The following is an 18,835-nucleotide window of genomic DNA, read 5'->3' as shown; positions in this document are numbered from 1 at the left end:
AAACCCAGACTGTCTCCACAGCTTGCCCGGCTGACCCCAAGGAGCTCTGACAGCCTCTTTACCCTGAGGTCACTGCTAGAGATGCTGACCCACAGAGACAGTCACTGCCGGCCCTCCCTTCCTGTCTCCTGCAAGCGCCAACTTCCAAAAGCAAGCTGAAAACCGGTTGTTTCTGAAAAAGAAAAAAAAAAAAAAAAAAAAAAAAGCCCAAGAGAATGCTAGCAGGCCCTGCCCACTGAGCAGCATTGCTTCTGGTCTCTGTGTGCACTCCCCTTCTGTGCAGACCTATCACCCTTCAGCAAGGATAGTACCTTGTCACGTGCAACCCGAGCCAGCAACCGGACCGGAGCAGGCGTCAGCATCCTGGCGTGAGAATTGTGGAGGACTCCTCCCGTTTCTGTCTTCATTTTCCTATCTTCTTCATGTTTTTATTTAACAGTACAAAAGGATCAAGCTTGTGTTTGCTTCTCTTTTTTTTAACTCAAATTTTTAAATTTCCTTTTTTAAAAAAGAATTTATTTTCCTTGTATATTTTACTAGCTCTGAGCTTTTAAATGAAATTCATAGGTCTGGAAGAGTTTGGAATAAAAACAAGATGAGGAGAAGCCTTCCATTTTCCTGAGCGATCTTGTCCAGCAGGTGTGTTCTCCCATGACACACAGTGGCCTCTGTCCTGTGAAGTGTCTGATAGAGCTAAACAATTAGCCAAACCCACTCTCGTTGTTAGCGATTGGCAGCCCATCTCACTTAATTTTCTGATTTTTTTTTCTTTTTAATAATGACAAACTTTAACGTACACTTTGAGCAAACCCATTTGCAGTGGATTTTCGTTTCTTTCCTTTCACTCTTGTAAAAAGCCCAGCACTTGAACTGTTATTCCTTTAAATGTTCTGTATTTGTATCTGTTTTTATTAGCCAATTAGTGGGAATTTATGCCAGTTGTTAAAATGAGCGTTGATGTACCTGTTATTTTTAAACAGCGAGGCACAGCCTTTGCCCCAAACTGTCATCTTAACGTTTGTCATTCCAGTTTGAGTTGCCGTGCTGAGCATTTTTTAAAAGAAGCTTTGTAATAAAACATTTTTTTAAAAGTGTCATTTTATTAAGAATAAAGTTGCTGATAATTGAGAGTTAGTGATGAACTGAACCAGTGGGGCACAGGATTAGCCCACATCAGACAGGTGTAGTGGGCTGATCCTGCCTCCATGCCTGAAGACCCCATCGTCAGCACAGAGACTGGAGTGAGGCTCACAGCCAGGGCTCTTGCCTCCCCTCTTCAGAGCTCATGGGATTTCAACCTGAGCTCCACAAATCCTGGGACCCATCCATCCTCTCAGAGTCTAAATTTTCTCGGTGTTTAGTGATAGCCCATAATTTCCCCATAACCCTTGTTCTATTAGTACGTGTTGCTGTGTTATTGCTGTCTGCCTTAGCAGGCGCTCCATACATTACAGTGGTGCTCTGTCATGACCTTTCACCTTTTGAGTTTTCTTGGGATACCCTGGTGTCACTGGCTAACAAACCCCTCCCTGAAATTCTAGTTCTTTCCTTCTCAAGGGTGGGTACAGCTGGGGAACAGCTGGTTTCCATGCTTGCAACAACCCTCCACGTACTGCGCTTGAAGACTGCCATTAAATCACCCCTCAGATTTCTCTTCCCCAGGCTAAGTAATCCCAATTCCTCGAGGCTTTCATCACCAGCCCTTTAATCATTTTCATTACTATCCTCTGGAACCTTTCCAATTCCTCTTCATTTAATACTAAACTTGAACCAGGAAAAAACGTATTATGTTCCAGGGGTCCCACTTGTTAGAAAGGATTCCTACCCAACCCTTCGTCCAGGGATCATCTCCTTAACACACATGGTTCAAGGCACTCCCTCTGACACTGCCACCATGATATCTGAGGAGTTAGCTAGAATTTCAAACATGGTAGACTACTTTTCTGGGGGAGGAGGATGGAATCTCATCCATGTCCGCAAAATAACATGTTCATCAAGGATACAGTTAGCAGGGCAAGGCTCATTCCCAGCCATCCTGCCAAACTGCTTCCTGGAGGCATTTGACGTAGTGAAGGGGAATCAGGCATTCCCCTGCTCCAAGACAGAGAGATCAAAACGGGTGCCTGTGCCTCGAAAGACCCTTCTGGCCACTTCTGTTTGATCATGAAGTAATGTGGCTCCCTGGCCTGCAGCTAGCACAAAACTCAGCCTTTCTTGGAGCCTCACCTTGCCTGAGGTCACAGTTGGCACACTCATCCTTCCAAAGGGGTGTTTTCCTCCTGTTTTGGTTCGTTTGGTTGTTAGGGTAACAGGCAATACCTGTCCAGTTGGGAGGGTCCTTCTAACTGTTTCATGTCTATGACTAGCCTAATGCAATTATTTTCTCCTGTTACTGAACAACAGTAACAAGATGCTTGTGTGGCTTTCCTTTTTAAAGGGGAAGGAATAAGATGAGATGATCCCAACAGGAGGGGGAAATTTAAATTTCACAGCACATAGCAATACTGTAACATGCTTCTTCCCAGGAAGAGACTTTGTACAAAACAGCTAATATGAATTAATGAGTGATGGTTAAATTTGGGACCACCAGTGGACACCAACATTCCAGACACCAGGGAGTTTTAAAAGCTGCCCAGTCAGCCTCTACATGTGAACTTGTAGGAACTGTGAGTAGCTGTGAGTACCAGAAAAACAGCACTCTAACTTTCTATCGCGTTTGATGAAGATGTCATTGGCTTTCTCGGGTATCATTCAAGAAGCTGCTATTTTAAACTTATGCCCAATGGAAAAACTGACTGATACCCCTCCCCAGTAGCTAAGAAATAGTTCAGGAGTGGACTTCCCCTTCAATTATAATTCATTAGAAAATACATTTTGGTCCATTGTATATTAAAAAAAAAAAAAGCCCCGTCTCTATAGCCTGTGGCCATAAAACACTGGTGTGCAGTCATATTCAGGAAAGTGTTAATGGGGGCTGTTTTGAACTCAAGATTAGTAAGGGACTTAGACAGGACAGGAGGGAGTGTTGGTATATTATTCACCCACACTGGTGTGTGTGTTTATTAAATCTCAACAGCTTCTGTCTCTCATCTAAAAATTTATTTTGAATGTGTGAGCTTGGGGGTGTATGTACCACAAAACCTCGTGGAGGCCAGAGGACAACTTGTAAATGCTTTTGCCTTCCATCATGTGGACCCTGGGGGTTGAACTCGTCACCAGCTTTGGTACCCTTACCCGCTGAGCTATCTTGAGGGCCCTAGCAGATGTTTTAGGCAGGATCTTACTATGTACCCCCAAGCTGGCTCAAACTCATGATCCTTCTGCCTCCACCTCCCCAACGCTGAGGTTACAGATGAAACATTTTGCTGAATCTAGCTTGAGATGTTAATAGCTAAATGAATTTAACTCCGTATTAGACGTGTGGGAGAAACTGGCAGAAAACACATGGGCCAGATGGACATAAGAAAAGTACACGTGCATAGCAGATGTGGCCACATGTCATCTTGAGTGTCTCTTTGCAGTCACAGCAACATTAGAGAAGTGGTCATATTTTCTACTTTGGTAACAGAATCTGAAGTCAGTGGCAGTGCTGCTTTATATTTTATGCTATGTGGTTTTCTCCATGAAAGAAGTATATAAGGCAACTGAAATAAAGCCCCACAAACTGGCCTAGTTATTGTTGTCACAGGCCTTTTAGATTTTTATTATTTTATGAGTTTTTTTTAATATGAGTGTAAGCATTTTGCCTGCATGTATGTATGTGTGCACCGTGTGTGTGTGCCTGGAGTCCTCAAAAGTCAGAGCAGGGAATCAGAGCTCCTGGAACTGGAGTTACAGATGGCTGTGAGCCACCATGTCAGTGTTGGGAGCCAACACTAGGTCCTCTGCTAGAGCAGCAAGTACTTGGGCATCTCACCGTCTCTCCAGCACCATGGGCTTTCCCTGCATTCACGCTTTCTCTGTTTAAAAAGACTTCCTTCTTAGTTAGGGTTTCTATTGCTGTGAAGAGACACCATGAACACAGCAACTCTTATAAAGGGAAACATTTAATCCAGGTGGCAGTTTGCAGTTTTAGAGGTTCAGTCCATTATCATCATGGTGGGACATGGCGGCTTGCAGGTCAGCAACAGGAAGTGAACTGTCTCACTGGACATGGCTTGAGCATGTACGAGACCTCAAAGCCTGCCTCCACAGAGACACACTTCATCCAACAAAGTTAGATACCCCAACAGGGCCACACCTACTCGTAGTGCCACTCCCTTTGGGGGGCATTTTCTTTCTAACCACCACAGGTTCCCAGGTCTGATTTGCCCAACTTGTATACCATAGGACAAGATCTATGTGGAGTTCATCTGGGGAGCTTACCAAGGTCCAGAGGTAACTTGTGAATGATCTCATTTTTCTTGACACTTGCTGGCATCTGGCACACATAGGCTGTCCTTGCTGACTTCCTTCTGTTCCAGGTATAGCTGGAGCTGTCTGTTGCTCAGTTGCTAGCCTAGAGCATTCACACTTATTAGATAGCCCTTGCAAAAGCCACTTTGCTCTTACTCTCCATGAGACACTTGGCAGCTGCGACTATACTTAAATATTTATACTTAAAATATTTTTAATTAAGCATGAACGTGTGCGGATTTGTACCCATGTATGCAATGCCCAGTGGAGCCTAGGAGGTGGCGTCTCCTGGAGCTGGAGTTACAGGCAGTTGGGAATGGCCGGACATGGGTGCTGGGAACCAGAATGGGTCCACTGCAGGACTACATGCTCTTAAACCACTAAGCCATCTCTCCAGCCCCTCCCTTTTAACCTCAAGCTTTCTCACAGTGACTCTTTGAATCCATATTCTCATTCCATCTCTCTCTTCTTCCCTTCCCTCCTTCTCTTCCTCCCCTTCATAGAATAGCATCTCAGATTGGATGATGGTGTCTTCAGCCAGTAGAGGTTCGGGATGTCAGGTGTTACAGAAACCATGTGGTACAGAGAGTCTCAGGAGAGGAGGAAGCGGCTAATCGCAGATCACACCAGTGAGCAGTGTTGTTCCCCTCAGGCCTCCACATTTGGAATTCTTTTGATTTTAATACAGGGGTTGCCAAGCATTGCTCTTCCAGCAAAGCCACCCCCAGCACAAGTGTGCCCACCCAAGACTTAAGGGGCACACAAGCCAGGGGTCCTGGTACACTCCCAGCAACTCAGGAGGTAAAGGCAGGAAGACCGCCAGAAGTTCAGGGCTAGCCTTATCTACATAGTAGGATTGCGGCCAGCCAGGGCTACACAGGAAGATCTTTTCTCAGAAACAAGTAAATCAAAAATTGAATAATGCCTGTTCACCTGAGAACAGGCATGGCTTTGGTAGGATGTTCCAGTATGGGTACCCACAGAATGAGGTTGAGACATCTTATCAAGACCTGGAGACAGCATCTAGACCCCACAGTCTCCGAGGACCCGAAAGGCCTGCACCACCACCCTGACCTTAAAGGCTCATGTATTCCTTCCATACATGGGCCTGTTTCAAGCAGTTTCAGTGTCAAATCCCCCTAAAAGATGAGCCAGTTAGCACAGACATTCAGGGCAATCCTCAGTCCACCCTTGCTGAGTGGGGACTCACACCCTTATAACACCACAAAAACTTTAGCAGCTCATCCAGTTATTTGAAAATACACTATAGGAGTCGGGGGTGGGGTGGGGTGGGGGGTGGAGACATCACTTGGTGTTAAGAGCAATGGCTTTTCTTGCAAAAGACCCAAGTTTGATTCTGAGCACCGACATGGTGGCTCACAACCATCTGTAAATCCAGATGCAAGGGTATGACGCTCTCTTCCTGCCTCTGCAGGCACAACACACAAGCAGTGCAGAGATACATGCAGGCAAAACACCCAAACACATAAAATACTTTGAAAAAAATGTTTTTCTTTTGTTTTCCGATACAGGGTTTCTCTGTTTAGCTTTGCAAAATGTCCTGGAACTCCCTCTGTAGACCACCAGGCTGGTCTCGAGCTGGAAGAGATCCAAGCATCTCTGTCTCCCGAGTGCTGGGATTAAAGGTGTGAGCACCACCGACAGGCTACATTGAAAATTTTTTAAAGAACTAAAACCTCAGCATGTACTACCCACAACACAACAGTTCATGTACTACCTCGTTTCCATTCTGTGGAGAAAGGCCCTGACTTTCCTCTGGGGTCTTAAATCATCTGGTCTACTGCTTATATAGAAAATGTCAGTTACTTAAACGACAGTCACTCATCCAGGACACCAGAGTTTGCCACATTGCTGATCCACCACCTCTCAGAAGACTTGGAAAGTCCCTCCCTGGTAGCCATGGGAGTGCGATGCAAGCCAGTAGCTGACACCCAGGCCTGTCCCCAGGCTGCTGCTCATTTCTCTAAGTATACAGTTCTCAGGGCTCCCTCTCCTGCTAGCCTCTCTGCACTCCACAAGACATTCGGTACCCTTCAGCTCGAGATCCGCTCATCATCATCATCCCCAAGGACATGTTCCAACACTGGCCATCTTACCTGAAATATCTATCCAGACAAGAACCTTTTACTCAGGCAAAGAAAGAAAGGGGCTGGGTGGGGCCAGAGAGATGGCTCAGTGGGTTAAGAACACTAACTGGTCTTCGAGAGGTCCCGAGTTCAATTCCCAGCAACCATATGACTCACAACCATCTGTAATGAAATCATCTGTAATGAAATCTGGTGCCCTCTTCTGACCTGCAGGGTTACATTCAGACAAAACACTGTACACATAGTAAATAAATAAATGTAGGAAGGAAGGAAGGAAGGAAGGAAAGGGGAGGGAGGGAGGGAGGGAGGGGCTGGAGACCACAACCCAGCTGGCTCCTTCCAAAGCCCACAGCATGAAGAGAGCTGACAATCCCACAGAAGCTACAACTGGTGGGTGGAAACACAACCCAACATTAGTGCCATCAACTACGTTTTGTGTTCAGTGGGTTAAACCTTGTTTTGTCACCTCAACAAGGTAGCAAAGAAAAAATTAACAAAACATCTGGGGTGGGGAACCTGTGATTATGAAACTTTGAGACCAATTGAAAAAAAATAGAACAAAACCAAATGGATTCTTTCAAAGTGTGGTTTTGAGAGTGTGGTGTCGAGGGCTGAAGGTATAGTTGAGTTGACAGACTGCCTGCCTGATACACAGCATGCCCTGGGTTTGATCCCCAGCACTCAAAAGGTGGAGGCAGTAGGATCAGTTGTTGAAAGTTATCCTGGGCTCCATAGCAAGTTTGAGACCAGCCTGGGACACGTGAGGCTCTGTCTCCAGGTGTGTGTGGTGGGGGAGAGCATAGCAATGATCCCATTGTCCAAGTATTTTTAGATTACTATTTACGTTGTTAACAAGAAAATTAGTCCCATGGAATTATTGCCATACCTCAGATTTTTTTAATACTTAGGTTGAAATGTTAAGGGGATTAAAGTTAAGGTGGGTTAAGACAAAAGTCACGTGTATGAACCACTTAACACACCAGACGGGAAAGCACAACCATAGTGTGCTGTTGTGTAAGCCATTGCTCACACACTGGTTTTACTGTCTCCAGTGACGTGCCGCCCAATCTCCAATGCATTTCTGAAAGCTGGCATTAGCCAAACTTAGCTACCTGGAAGAATCCAGTGACAAATCCCTCTATAACATGCACTGAGTGGCTCTGGAGGGCGTAGGGTCTGGCTATGTGGCCCAGATTGATCTCAAACTCACAGTCCTCCTGCCTCGACCCCACCCTTGAATGACACCAGCAATTCTCAGTGTCAGCAGCTGCTTCCATGTGACCCTCGTGCTACATCAGTCACCAGTTCCCTAGAAACAGGTTTCAAACTTGGTGTCAGCAAGTTAAGCAATGTTTTTCCTTTAGTTACTGTTATCACAATGAATCTTATGGACATTAAAGGGCCATAGGTTTTGTTCTGTAACATGTTTTCAAAATAATCAAAAATCTCCTTTGAAATTTTCACTTATAGCAGAAGAATTCATGACATAAGAAGTGGTGGGGGGACTGTTTTGTTATTGTTGTTTTTTTCTTATTGTTTTACTTAAACCCTGGTATTGACTTTCAATGCTATAAAAGGCTCATGCTGCCATTAGGAGGCAACTTCAGAAGTTGAGGACTAGGCTTGCCCGCCCCCCCCCAAGGGTGACCAAAATCTAGGTAAGAAAGCACAAGGGAGGGGCATCTTACTAAGGTTTGATTATCAGGCAGATTGCAGAAGCCCTGACTATGGGACCTTCCTTCCCACCTGGGATCACAGAGCCATGGAAGGGGACAGGAGACCACTCCCCAAGTGCCAAGTGGAAGAAGGGAAGGTTCCAGAATCTGCCCTGTGCAGTCCCCAGAACATAATGCATGGCAAAGATATGATGCAATGACAAAGGAGTTCAGAGGCTGGGCCTTCTGAACATCTGGCAAGATCAAAGTCCATTTAGAAATGCCATCCAGAAACAGTGTTGTGTCCCTCCCCACCCTGGGAGCCGACGGTTATACCACCGAGTTCTCTCTCTTTCCTGAAACTTAGTGGTTAAGAAAGAGCGAGGCCATTTTCAGGATGAGTGCCCACATCCTCTGTAGACTCTGGTTAGAGGGTGACAAACTGAAGTCTGTGGGCCAGGGGTCACAGCGAAGGTCAAGAGCTAGCTTGAGAATAAGCAGGTTATGAGGCCACAGATGGCCTAGAAAGGGGGGGGGGTGTGAATGAGAGGAGCACAGGAGCCTCCCTCTTGGGAACCAAACAATATATAAGAAAAGCATCAACCAGGTTCTACATGCGTTGGTATGCATAAATGCATACATGTGTGCACTTTCTCACTTTGTGACACATTTAGAACATTTTAAATGAATAAATTCCCTCTTATCTATCATGAACTGGGAAAAAAAAAAAAACTAAGTCAAAAATATCCTGATGCACTATGACCTGAGATAACAAGCACCTCCAGCTGTTTTGGGGAATGTACTGTCTGAAAATTTACATTTGGGATTTCCAGGTTTATTCTTTTTCATTTGTCACCTAAAATCTAGATCTAATCCAGAATCTGCTACTAAATAGCTGATGACCTTAGACACATCACCCAAGTTCCCTGCTAATGAAGCCACCAGACCTCAGGGCTTCTGATGTCTTTCCAGCCCGCACTCTATCATGGAAGACACTCTGTCAACCCCATGACTAAAAGACTCTTCTGTTATTTTACTTTGTTGGCAAAGAAGAAACAGATGTTCTTAAAAACCACCCTTCTTACCCTTATTTCTATTTTACTACTAAGAAACATGGAAGGGCCAGACATGGGCCAGATTCATACAAATACCCTCCACCACTCCCTCACTTCAGTACAGTCAGACATCAAAGAATATGGGCCTGTTTTTATAATTACTTAAGCATTTTATGATTTTATGTTATGTAAATTTATTTATGTTCCAATTTTTACAGAGTAAAAGATTGCATTTTAGTAGAGTCAATTCATAGGCACTTGGTATCACTGATTTCTCATGGAAAAAAAAAAAAAGAGAATTGGACAGTGATGGTTAAGATTTGAATGGCCACAAAGATGGGCCTTTCCCCAGAAACCAAGCTCACAGGTACTCAACCACCACTCCAGGAGCCCTGTCCTGATGAGAAGTAAACAAAGGCAGAGCCTTTTCTGATGTAGCCCAGAATGTAGGCTAAGGCTTGAGGCTGCAGGCTGCAAATGTTCCCAGGTAGGCAAGGCCTCAGATGCTGGTTGCTGCCCTTAGATGCACCTGTAGGCACGATGGTTCCTACCCCCAGGGTTCAATACCAAGCAACATGGCATACTCATTTCTAAGTAATGCTTTTATAAAAACCAACAAGGTTCAGGAAAAAAAGATGCTTGCCCTAAGGCACAGAAAAACACACAGAAGCGAACAGACAAAAGCAGAGAATCAGATCTCAGTGGAGGAATCTTATTACTGCAACTAGTCAAATGATTACTTCAGACAGACTTGCAAAGGAGGGCCCACTGAGCAGACTGCAGCAAGCCTTGCAAGCACCACCCAGGGTGCGCTCATCCTTGTCCCATGGCTGGCTGGGATATTCCCCATAGACTCTTGAAGCATCACTTGTATTTGTAAAATCCTTCTCCTGTCTTCTTGCCCAACTTCTTCTGGGCCACCAGATTATTCATGGAAGGACTGGGCTGAAAGAGGGGGTTCTCTGGGTCCATTTCATGCCACCCTGTTGAGAGGAAGGACAAGGATTTGCTTTGGTTTGGCCTTTTCAGGGCATGCCTGGGGCACAGGACCCATGCACGCTGCCATGACAGAGACATAAGGCCAGCTCTGCTGGTGCAGCCAACACTGACCCTAAAGCATGCATGCCATCACTTGCCTGAGCTGCTAGAAGCCTAGCTCCATTTCAGGGCACCTTGCTACCCAGGATTTCCTGCAAACCATGCCCAAGAGCACAAATAGAATCTCCCATTAACAGCTGAATTCCCAAATGGGACCGTTAGCTTTCCAGTGCCATGTTAAATCCTGGATTGCTCCCACTGGTATTTTGTATGTCAACTAAAACCCTTCTCCCCAATATTTAAGGGTTTGATGATATGCTGGAGTACTATAACTACATTTGACTTCAGAAGTTCATCCAGCTTAATAATTATTTTTATGCTGTCTCCAAAACCACTCCCCTTTAAAAAACACCACCACCACCAACAACAACAAAAAGTCTGAATAGCTTGATTTCAATGGAGGTAACACAAATCAGATCATAATACCATGACAGCATACACTGACAATGTCCTGACTCTGATTTTGCACTGTGGTTGTTTGAGATACACCTGTTGGGGGTAACTGAATGACGGACGGGCCCGTATAGAGTTATACTAGATACACCTATGATCTATAATTATATCCATATGAAAGGTTACAGACAGTTGCCCTGCTAAGCAACAATAGGCCATCTCCCTCCTGCTGCCATCTGGGTGGATCTCTAGCTTGCTGCTGTGGCTGGACCTGCTTTGTTCCCCCAAAGGCTGAGGATTCCCAGGGTAGCAGTGTGGAAAATGGTGGAACTTTCTTCAAGAGGTGGGCCTTGAAAAGGCACTTACAGGACTCTACCCACACAAGTGGACTTACAATTTTCTCAGGAGTGGGTCAAATCTAGTGACAATTACAAACAAGGGCCACTCCAGAGCCACATCTGCACACAGCTGTTTTGCTTTTGGCCTCTGCCACAACATGGCAAAGCCAGGAGTATCTTGTCATTTGGAGCATCTCCAGCTATCAAAAACAAGAGCCACACAACTTTTTTTTTTTTTTTCCTTTATAGAGTATCCTACCTCAGGCATGTGGTTATAGTAACACAAAAATGGATTCAGTAAGGCAGGACTTTAAAAGTCTTAAGATTCCTTGTAATTTTTCTTAATTGACATTACAATGTAGAGTTCTAAGAGATCGATTCAACCCAGTTTTTAAAAAGAAAGAGGTTTTAATTCTTACCATCCAAGATGAACTTTGTAGTATCCAGCCCAACGTAGTCAAGAAGCTCAAATGGACCCATCGGGTACCCAGCTCCCAACTTCATGGCAGTATCAATATCCTCTTTAGATGCATCGCCTGCAAAGGAAAGGGCAGCCCTGCGTCACTACCAACTTTCTCCAACTCCCCCCCCCCCATGCCTGGGTCAGTTCTAGAATCACTACAATGTATAGACACATGCACATTCAGAAAATGTATAGAAGCCCATGTTCCTGGAGTGGGTAAGATTTTTTGTCTCAGGTCACATGCCACATAGGTCAAAGCTTCTCAAACCAACTGCCCCAGATGAGGAGACCTCTAGACCCTGTTCATGGAGGGAACAGTCCAGCCCTGGGAACACTGTCCCCCTAACAGCATGGGATTTCCCAAGTCCAGAGCCATTCATAAAAAATGTCATTTGATACTAGAGTTTTATTTTGTAAATATGCTTCACATATATATACACATGCAAGTACACACTTGTATACACATATGCATACACACATACAAATACACATGCACACACATAAATTCAAACATACAAACTTGCACATGCACACATGCTTAGGTTTCTGTTTATGTATTACAAGTGTGTGTGTTTTTTTTAAACTTTCTTCATTTTACAAAGGAGCATTCTGCTGGGGCTGCGTTCAGGTAGTCGAGGCACCCACTTAAAGAAAGCCCTAACAGCTAGGACCACAATGCACCATTTGTTCTGCACTCCTGAGAACGGTTTTCAAAACCAGGCTAAGCTGGTAGCAGTGTTTAGGCACTTATCTACAATGCCAAACTCCTTCCTGTTACTCTAAGAGATACAACAGCTCTCCAGGGAGTCTCTGAATCTGGAATTAGTCTTGTGTCTAGAGTTCACTGGCCTGTCCTTGAGTATGGGCTTGATTAAATAACTTCAGGTAAGGTGGAACCACTGTGCTGTGTTGAGTACCTGAGGTTGAAGGTTGGGGCTTTTCCTTTAGACTTCTCTGTAACAATAAATCTTCCCGCCACACCGCCCAAGCCCAGCCTGTTAGGACCCCCAAAAGAACACACAGAGACTTATAGGGTATAATGCTGTTGGTCAATGATCACGATTTCTTACCTGCCAGCTCAATCTTAATTATCAATCATAATCATAAGACTTATCTTATGGAGGACACCAGCGGTGAGAGTCCTGTCTTCCTGGGCTCACATGTTGGCTCCAGAGCAGAAAGCAGGAGGAAGAGGAAGGAGCAAGAGGATGATTTCCTTCTTGTCCCTGTTTATATCCTGAGTCTGTCTGCTATTTCACTTCCTGCCTGGATCTCTTTACTACATTTCCCAGAATCCTCTTTGACTCCTAGTCCCACCTATCTTGCTTTCCTATTGGCCAACAGTACTTTATTTATCAACCAATAAGACAAACATATACACAGAAGGACCTCCCCATCACTTCTCCCTATACTGTCCTGGCGATGGGCCACAAGATGCCTTTATGGAGAGCAACCATGCACTCTGCCTCCAGAATCAGAGATGGGAACCACCTGTATTACATGACTATCTATCTAGAATTTTGCTTCAAAGCATAAAGTAGTGGTCAATAATACCAGAGCTAAATGAAGTGCTAAAACGGTGTATTCCATACCTAGAAATGTCAGATGCCTCAACTGGGACCCTCTTCCTCAACAATAAATCCTTCCAAGTCCACATTTTGCAAAAACACATAAAGCACTAAAATAATGGCAGAGGATGTCAGTGCAACCTAAGATGATCACAATACCGGGCACGGTGGCACATGCCTGAAATCCCAGCAGCTGGGAGGGTGAAGGAAGAGAATAGTGAGTTCCAGGCCAGCCTGGACCAGTAAGTGGGACCCTAAAAACACACAGAGAGACATACATAGACACACACACACACACACACACACACACACACACACACACACACACACACGGGGGGGGGGAGGAGGGGAGAGAGAGGGAGAGAGAGAGAGAGAGAGAGACATGCAAAAGAGCCACTATTTTCTTTGGGTGATATTAAGTATTTAGTATAAAACTTATAATAACTAGTGCAATCCTAGTAGTAGTACTAGTATAATCATAGCTAGGATTAGAGGGGCTGCTGGAGAGTTGACTCAATCTGACACCTTCGCCTGACCTCTGTGGGCACCAGGCACACACGGGGTGCACAGACATACATGCAGGCAAAACACTCAAACACTTAAAAAAAAAATCTTTAGAATTAGAGGGATCTGGGAAATCACACTTTGAATTTCATGTAGTAAGAAAGCAAAAATAGTCACACGCATATGAATCTCATCAGGTGGTCTCATGTAGCCCATCCTCCCTCCCGGTCCCATGGCAGGGTGGAGAGTCAAACCCAGGGTCTCAAGCATTGCTAAGCAACCGTTCTACCAGAGAGCTCTATCCTCAGCCCTGCTTTACTCCATATTGGTATCTATTAGCTACTGGGCACTAGACGCTTGAGACAACAGCAAAGCTAGGCAGTGGTGACTTAATGGGAGGAAGAGAAGGAGCCGATTCAACACTGCAGCATCCTAACCAGCTCCGCAGCCACTGCCCCAGGTTCTGAAGGACGAAGAGAATCAAAAGAGAGCTAGAACAGTACCAAAGCAGACTACAGCGTGTGCGCAGAGGACACCAGGTGGCCCATGAAGCTGGGCTCTGACTCCATGGCTCACACACACATTGTTCAGGATGTGGACACCGAGGCATCCATGATGCTACAGATGCCAGAGGTAACACCCTGACAGGCTCCTGCCCCAGGACCCCTTCATCCATGCTGTGCGCTGGGCCAATAAGCCTTCGGAGACCTTCAAGCCTCAGCCACTTCCTTCCTCCAGGCTTCTGTTCAGGTGGTGCCAATCAGAGTCTTCCCTGCAGTGCATGAAATAGGAGCTGCTAGGACTGGAAGCCAGGGCACTCCGCACCGCTGCGTGTCTCCACAGTTGTCAGTCAGAGCCTTATCAAAGGCTCACTGATACAGGCAGTGTCCCCTCAAAAGTATCTAGCTTAACCTAAAGCCATTTAGTCAAATCCAAGTCAAAGACTATGGGCCCTAAAGGCAAGGCTATAATTCCCAATTCAAACTCTCACTTGGTTATTACTGTGTTTCCAAAATTACTAGAAGAACAAAACACTGTAAAAACAACAACAACAAAAAAAAAAACAAAAACAAAAAACAATCAGTAAGCATCTGCAAAGTTAGCAGCACTCTAAAAACTATTCTGTCTTAAGTAAATCAGTAAACAGGCAAAGAGAAAAAGACAGAAAAGCAGCATATACAATATGTTCCAGTGCTGGACACTACAAGAGTTTAGGAATTACCGAATGAGAACCTGATGTTCCCTTAACATACACAGATAGATGCACACACACACACACACACACACCCCACATAAAGCTCTGCTTCACTTTTTCTAGTTCCCCCCCCAATACAGGGCCCTTAACTCAGGATAATGAAGAGGCACGTCCTCGGAGAACCCCGCCAAACCTGGATGGCTGGAGGCTGCTGGCACAGCTGAGTTGGTCTCTGGCTCTCTAGCACCACCTGCCGGCCAGTCTCAACATTACCAGCTGAAGCTCCTATTCCAAGACCCAGACAGACAGGCACTACTTTGTCCACTGACGGCTGAATCCTCACCCTTTTTCTTGAAGGAGCTGTGAGGGGCATGAGATGAGGACTCTGACCCCCAGGAAGGAGGACAGCTGGAGAAGTCAGATGTGTCACACCACATGGAAAGGTGGCAAATGGCCCAAAGAGAGCCAAAGCTAAGAGCAAAGACAGATTATGACCAGCCTGGAGCTCAGGGACACCAGGTAGTGCTGTGTGAGAAAGACGGAATGCGGTATATGGAGATGATGGCAGAGTCCGAGGGTGAGGTGGAAGACTTTCCAGTCACGGCAGTATACAAGTTACCCGAGAACCGCTGTGCTTGAGCCATGGTGAGGTAGGGAGTGTGGTGTTGGAGACTTTGTGACTGAATAGGACACTCTACAGTGACTAGAGGGCAAGCTCGTGACATCCCCAGGCTGTTACAGCACAACCCTATTAAGAGGAGCTAATCCCGTCCTCTTGCCACCCTCTTGGAGCTGAGTGAGCACGTGACAGGGACAGCAGGTTCCCAAGTCTGCGTCCCTATGACCCTCAGAGTGGGGACACTACACCCATCCAGCCTCCACCAGTCTGAAGGAATGAAACAATGGACAGCACACAGCTGTGACTGACCTACCGCAGGAGGCTGTCAGAGGTCAGAGGTCAGAGGTCAGAAATACAGTGAGCCTCCATGAGATTCTTTCTACACAGGTGTGAGAAGTGTGGTGGGCACTCAGGGCACATTGGCAGCTACTCAGCTCTCTGAAGCCTTGACTAAACAGTCTCCCACTCATCCTTCTATAAGCTCTCCCATTAAAACAGCTTTTACCAGCACACACACACACACACACACACTCACACAAACGGTGCATCAATAGCATGGGACAGAAAAATTCTCCCCAAAGGAGAGCACAGGCCGAGGCTAGGCCCCCACAGCGTGCATGGACAGAAATTGGGAACAGTGTCTCCCCCACTTCCTTGGCAATTTAACACTTTTTCTGCAAGCAGAGTTGAGAAGACAGGCCTAAGAAATACATGTAGTAAACAGGGTAGCTGCCTGGCTGAGTCTCATTATAGTGGCCTGGCAGAAGGAGATAGGGCTGGGAGAGAAAGGGAACAGTGATGACAGGGAGGCATCAAAGCTGACAAATGGGAGGACCTAGAGTCTTCCATGGAAACCCAGAAATGTGGATAAAGACCAGGGTCTGGGCATGCATCTAAGCACACACTGGTGTTGGCTAGGCGAATGGTAAAAGGGGCACCAGAAGAGAGAGGCCTGGAATCCAGACCACAGCATGAAACGTTGCAAACCTGAACTGACATGACACTCAGCAACTTCGAGGCGGACAGATATTCTGTCACAGGATCCAGCTACAAAGAGAGAGGTCACAGGACCAGCAATGACGGGGCACCCAGAGAAACACCAAGAGCAAACCAAAAGCATGCCCTGGGGCCAGGTTCTGCCTTTCCTGGTACAACACAGAAGTGGCTAGCAATTAGCAATGACGAGGGACAACAAAGTGAAGAAAGCAGTTTTCAACTTAGCATCAGATACTTGGCACATGGGAGTGGTATCAAAGGACAGCCAGTTTCAGAGAGAGAGAGAGAGAGAGAGAGAGAGGAGAGAGGAGGAGAGAGAGAGAGAGAAAGCACTATGAAAAGGTGCTACATTCTGAAATATTGTATTTATTGCAGAAAAAAAAACATGAATGTCTTTCAAGGTAGGCCAAAATGCCACATACTTTCTTTGAGGTGTAATTAGGCACATTTGTTGAGGATAAACATAGAATTGTTGGTTTGATCTTGGAGTAAAAGTAGGCAAGTGCTTCCATAAAGCATGAGGCAAGTTTAATATTTAAACGCTTTGTTTGGGAAATAGCATTCTTGAGAGTATTTGTAAATGAAGTCACTCAAATAAACAAACATACTTGTATTTTAACCTGTCCCTACAGCTTGTTGGCATGGAGAAGAGACATCACAGACATCACACACTCTCCTTCTCAAAAATGGGAAGAAGTCAGGCATGGGGGGGTGTGTCCATCCTAACCATAGACCACGTCATGAGACTTATGTTTCTACAGCAGACAAAGTCATTCTTTGTCAACTAGAAGAGGACAGGTGATGGCTCAGCAGGTAAAAAGTGCTTGCCACGGTGCTAGGCATGGTGGCGCGTGCCTTAAATCCCAGCACTTGGGAGGCAGATGCAAGCGGATCTCTGTGAGTTTGGGGCCAGCCTGGTCTACAAAGAGAGTTCCAGGATAGCCAAGGCTGTTACACAGAGAAAGCCATTTCAAAAAAACCACACACACACACACACACACACACACACACACACACACACACAATGTGCTTGCCATGTAAACCTGGAGACCTGAGTTTGATCCCCAGAATCTGTATAAAGATAGGAGAGCTGATGCCACAAAGTTGTCTTCTAGCCTCCACACATATACCATGACATGATATGAAGGAGTACACACCACACACACACACACACACACACACTTTTTTTTAAGAGAAGGGGACATTTTAGATCACTCATGAGGTGTAGAGCAGCGCTTCATGAGTTTTTCCAGTAAGGACAATGTCTCTACCATGCACCAATCCTGTCATTCATTTCCCATCTCCCATCACACAGTCACAGGTTTTCTAAATTAAAGAACTTCAAACAACTTCTAGTCTGGTTATTTTTCCATTACTATCTTTTTGAAAGCAGTAAACTATTATTTGTAAAATTTAGTGTGCGTACATTAGTGCATGTGTATAACATGCATCCTGCAAGCTTGTATATGAGTGTGTGTGCATATGTATGTATTGTCTGAGTGTATGTAACATGCATGATGCATGCATGTGTGTACAGGCTGAGAAGAAGACTGGAGCTGGAGTTACAGGTGGGCGTGAGCGGCCCAACACGGATGCTGGGAAATGAGCTTGGGCCCTCTGGAAGAGCAGTCCACACTCTTAACAGCTGGGTCATCTCTCCATTCTCCTCCCAAGTAGTAAACATTTAACTAAAAGCGGTGCTCCAGTATCTAGATCTGCACCATCGATGCCAATGGTTGCAGCCTGGACTGTCACAGACTCCCACAGGGAGGTCTGTGACCCTGGGAACCCAGTGACAAAGGTACTAGGGTCAAGGCAAAGCTGAGTCTAGTTCAGCAGAACAAGAAAGCAGAAATGCCCTTGCCAGACTCAGCATAGCCCAAGCCTTCCTGCACACAGACTGAGACCTGAGAGCCTTAGCCTGGCCTGGGGCAGGTACCTCGCTCGTGTAGCCTGATGGCCTCTATGAGATATGGCACCAAGAGACGGTTCACGATAAATCCAGGAGTGTCCTGTTGCAGGGGAGAGGAGACAAGTGACCTCATTAACCTCGACATTCTATTTGTATAGACCACTCCTTTCCCCGGACTGCGCTGCCCACCCCGTGTCATTCACATTTTCAAAATGTGCTGTGAAGTTCCTTACTCTAGATCATACAGCAACATTCCCTCTTCTGCCCCCAACTCCCTCTAAGAAATCACCCCATTCTTAAACACTCCTCCTCTGTGTGTCTCAGCGCTAACCAGACTGCACCCTACACAAACTGTGTGGAGGTCAGGTTTGCTTTCTGACAGGAAAAACTGCACATGCCACCGAGGAATTCCTCCTTGCTGCCCCTCTGCCAGGCTAGTCTCCTGTCTCAGCACCCGGTAACTCTGCAGCATTCTTTCCAACATCCTCTGTTTTCCACTGGGGCTTTATGTCCACCAGACTGGACTTGACGCACAG

The 18,835-nt window shown here is 45.8% G+C and overlaps 1 protein-coding gene across 1 annotated transcript in view; it reads right to left on the bottom strand.

Annotated features, from left to right (window-relative positions):
- Nucleotides 1-9,467: 9,467 nt before the first annotated feature.
- Nucleotides 9,468-18,835, bottom strand: part of Hadh (hydroxyacyl-CoA dehydrogenase) — a 37,487-nt gene continuing 28,119 nt past the window's right edge. Inside the window, exons 6-8 of the mRNA XM_027395719.2 lie at nucleotides 18,327-18,399; nucleotides 11,462-11,578; nucleotides 9,468-10,196 (exon numbers count right to left, since the gene is read on the bottom strand). Coding sequence (XP_027251520.1) covers nucleotides 10,078-10,196; nucleotides 11,462-11,578; nucleotides 18,327-18,399 — 309 coding nt within the window. The 3' untranslated portion in view covers nucleotides 9,468-10,077. The remainder of the gene's footprint in view (nucleotides 10,197-11,461; nucleotides 11,579-18,326; nucleotides 18,400-18,835) is intronic.

This window comes from Cricetulus griseus (genome assembly GCF_003668045.3).
Source record: "Cricetulus griseus strain 17A/GY chromosome 1 unlocalized genomic scaffold, alternate assembly CriGri-PICRH-1.0 chr1_0, whole genome shotgun sequence".
NCBI lineage: Eukaryota > Metazoa > Chordata > Mammalia > Rodentia > Cricetidae > Cricetulus > Cricetulus griseus.
Note: the sequence above shows the minus strand (reverse complement) of the source record. Positions and strands in the feature narration are given on the sequence as shown.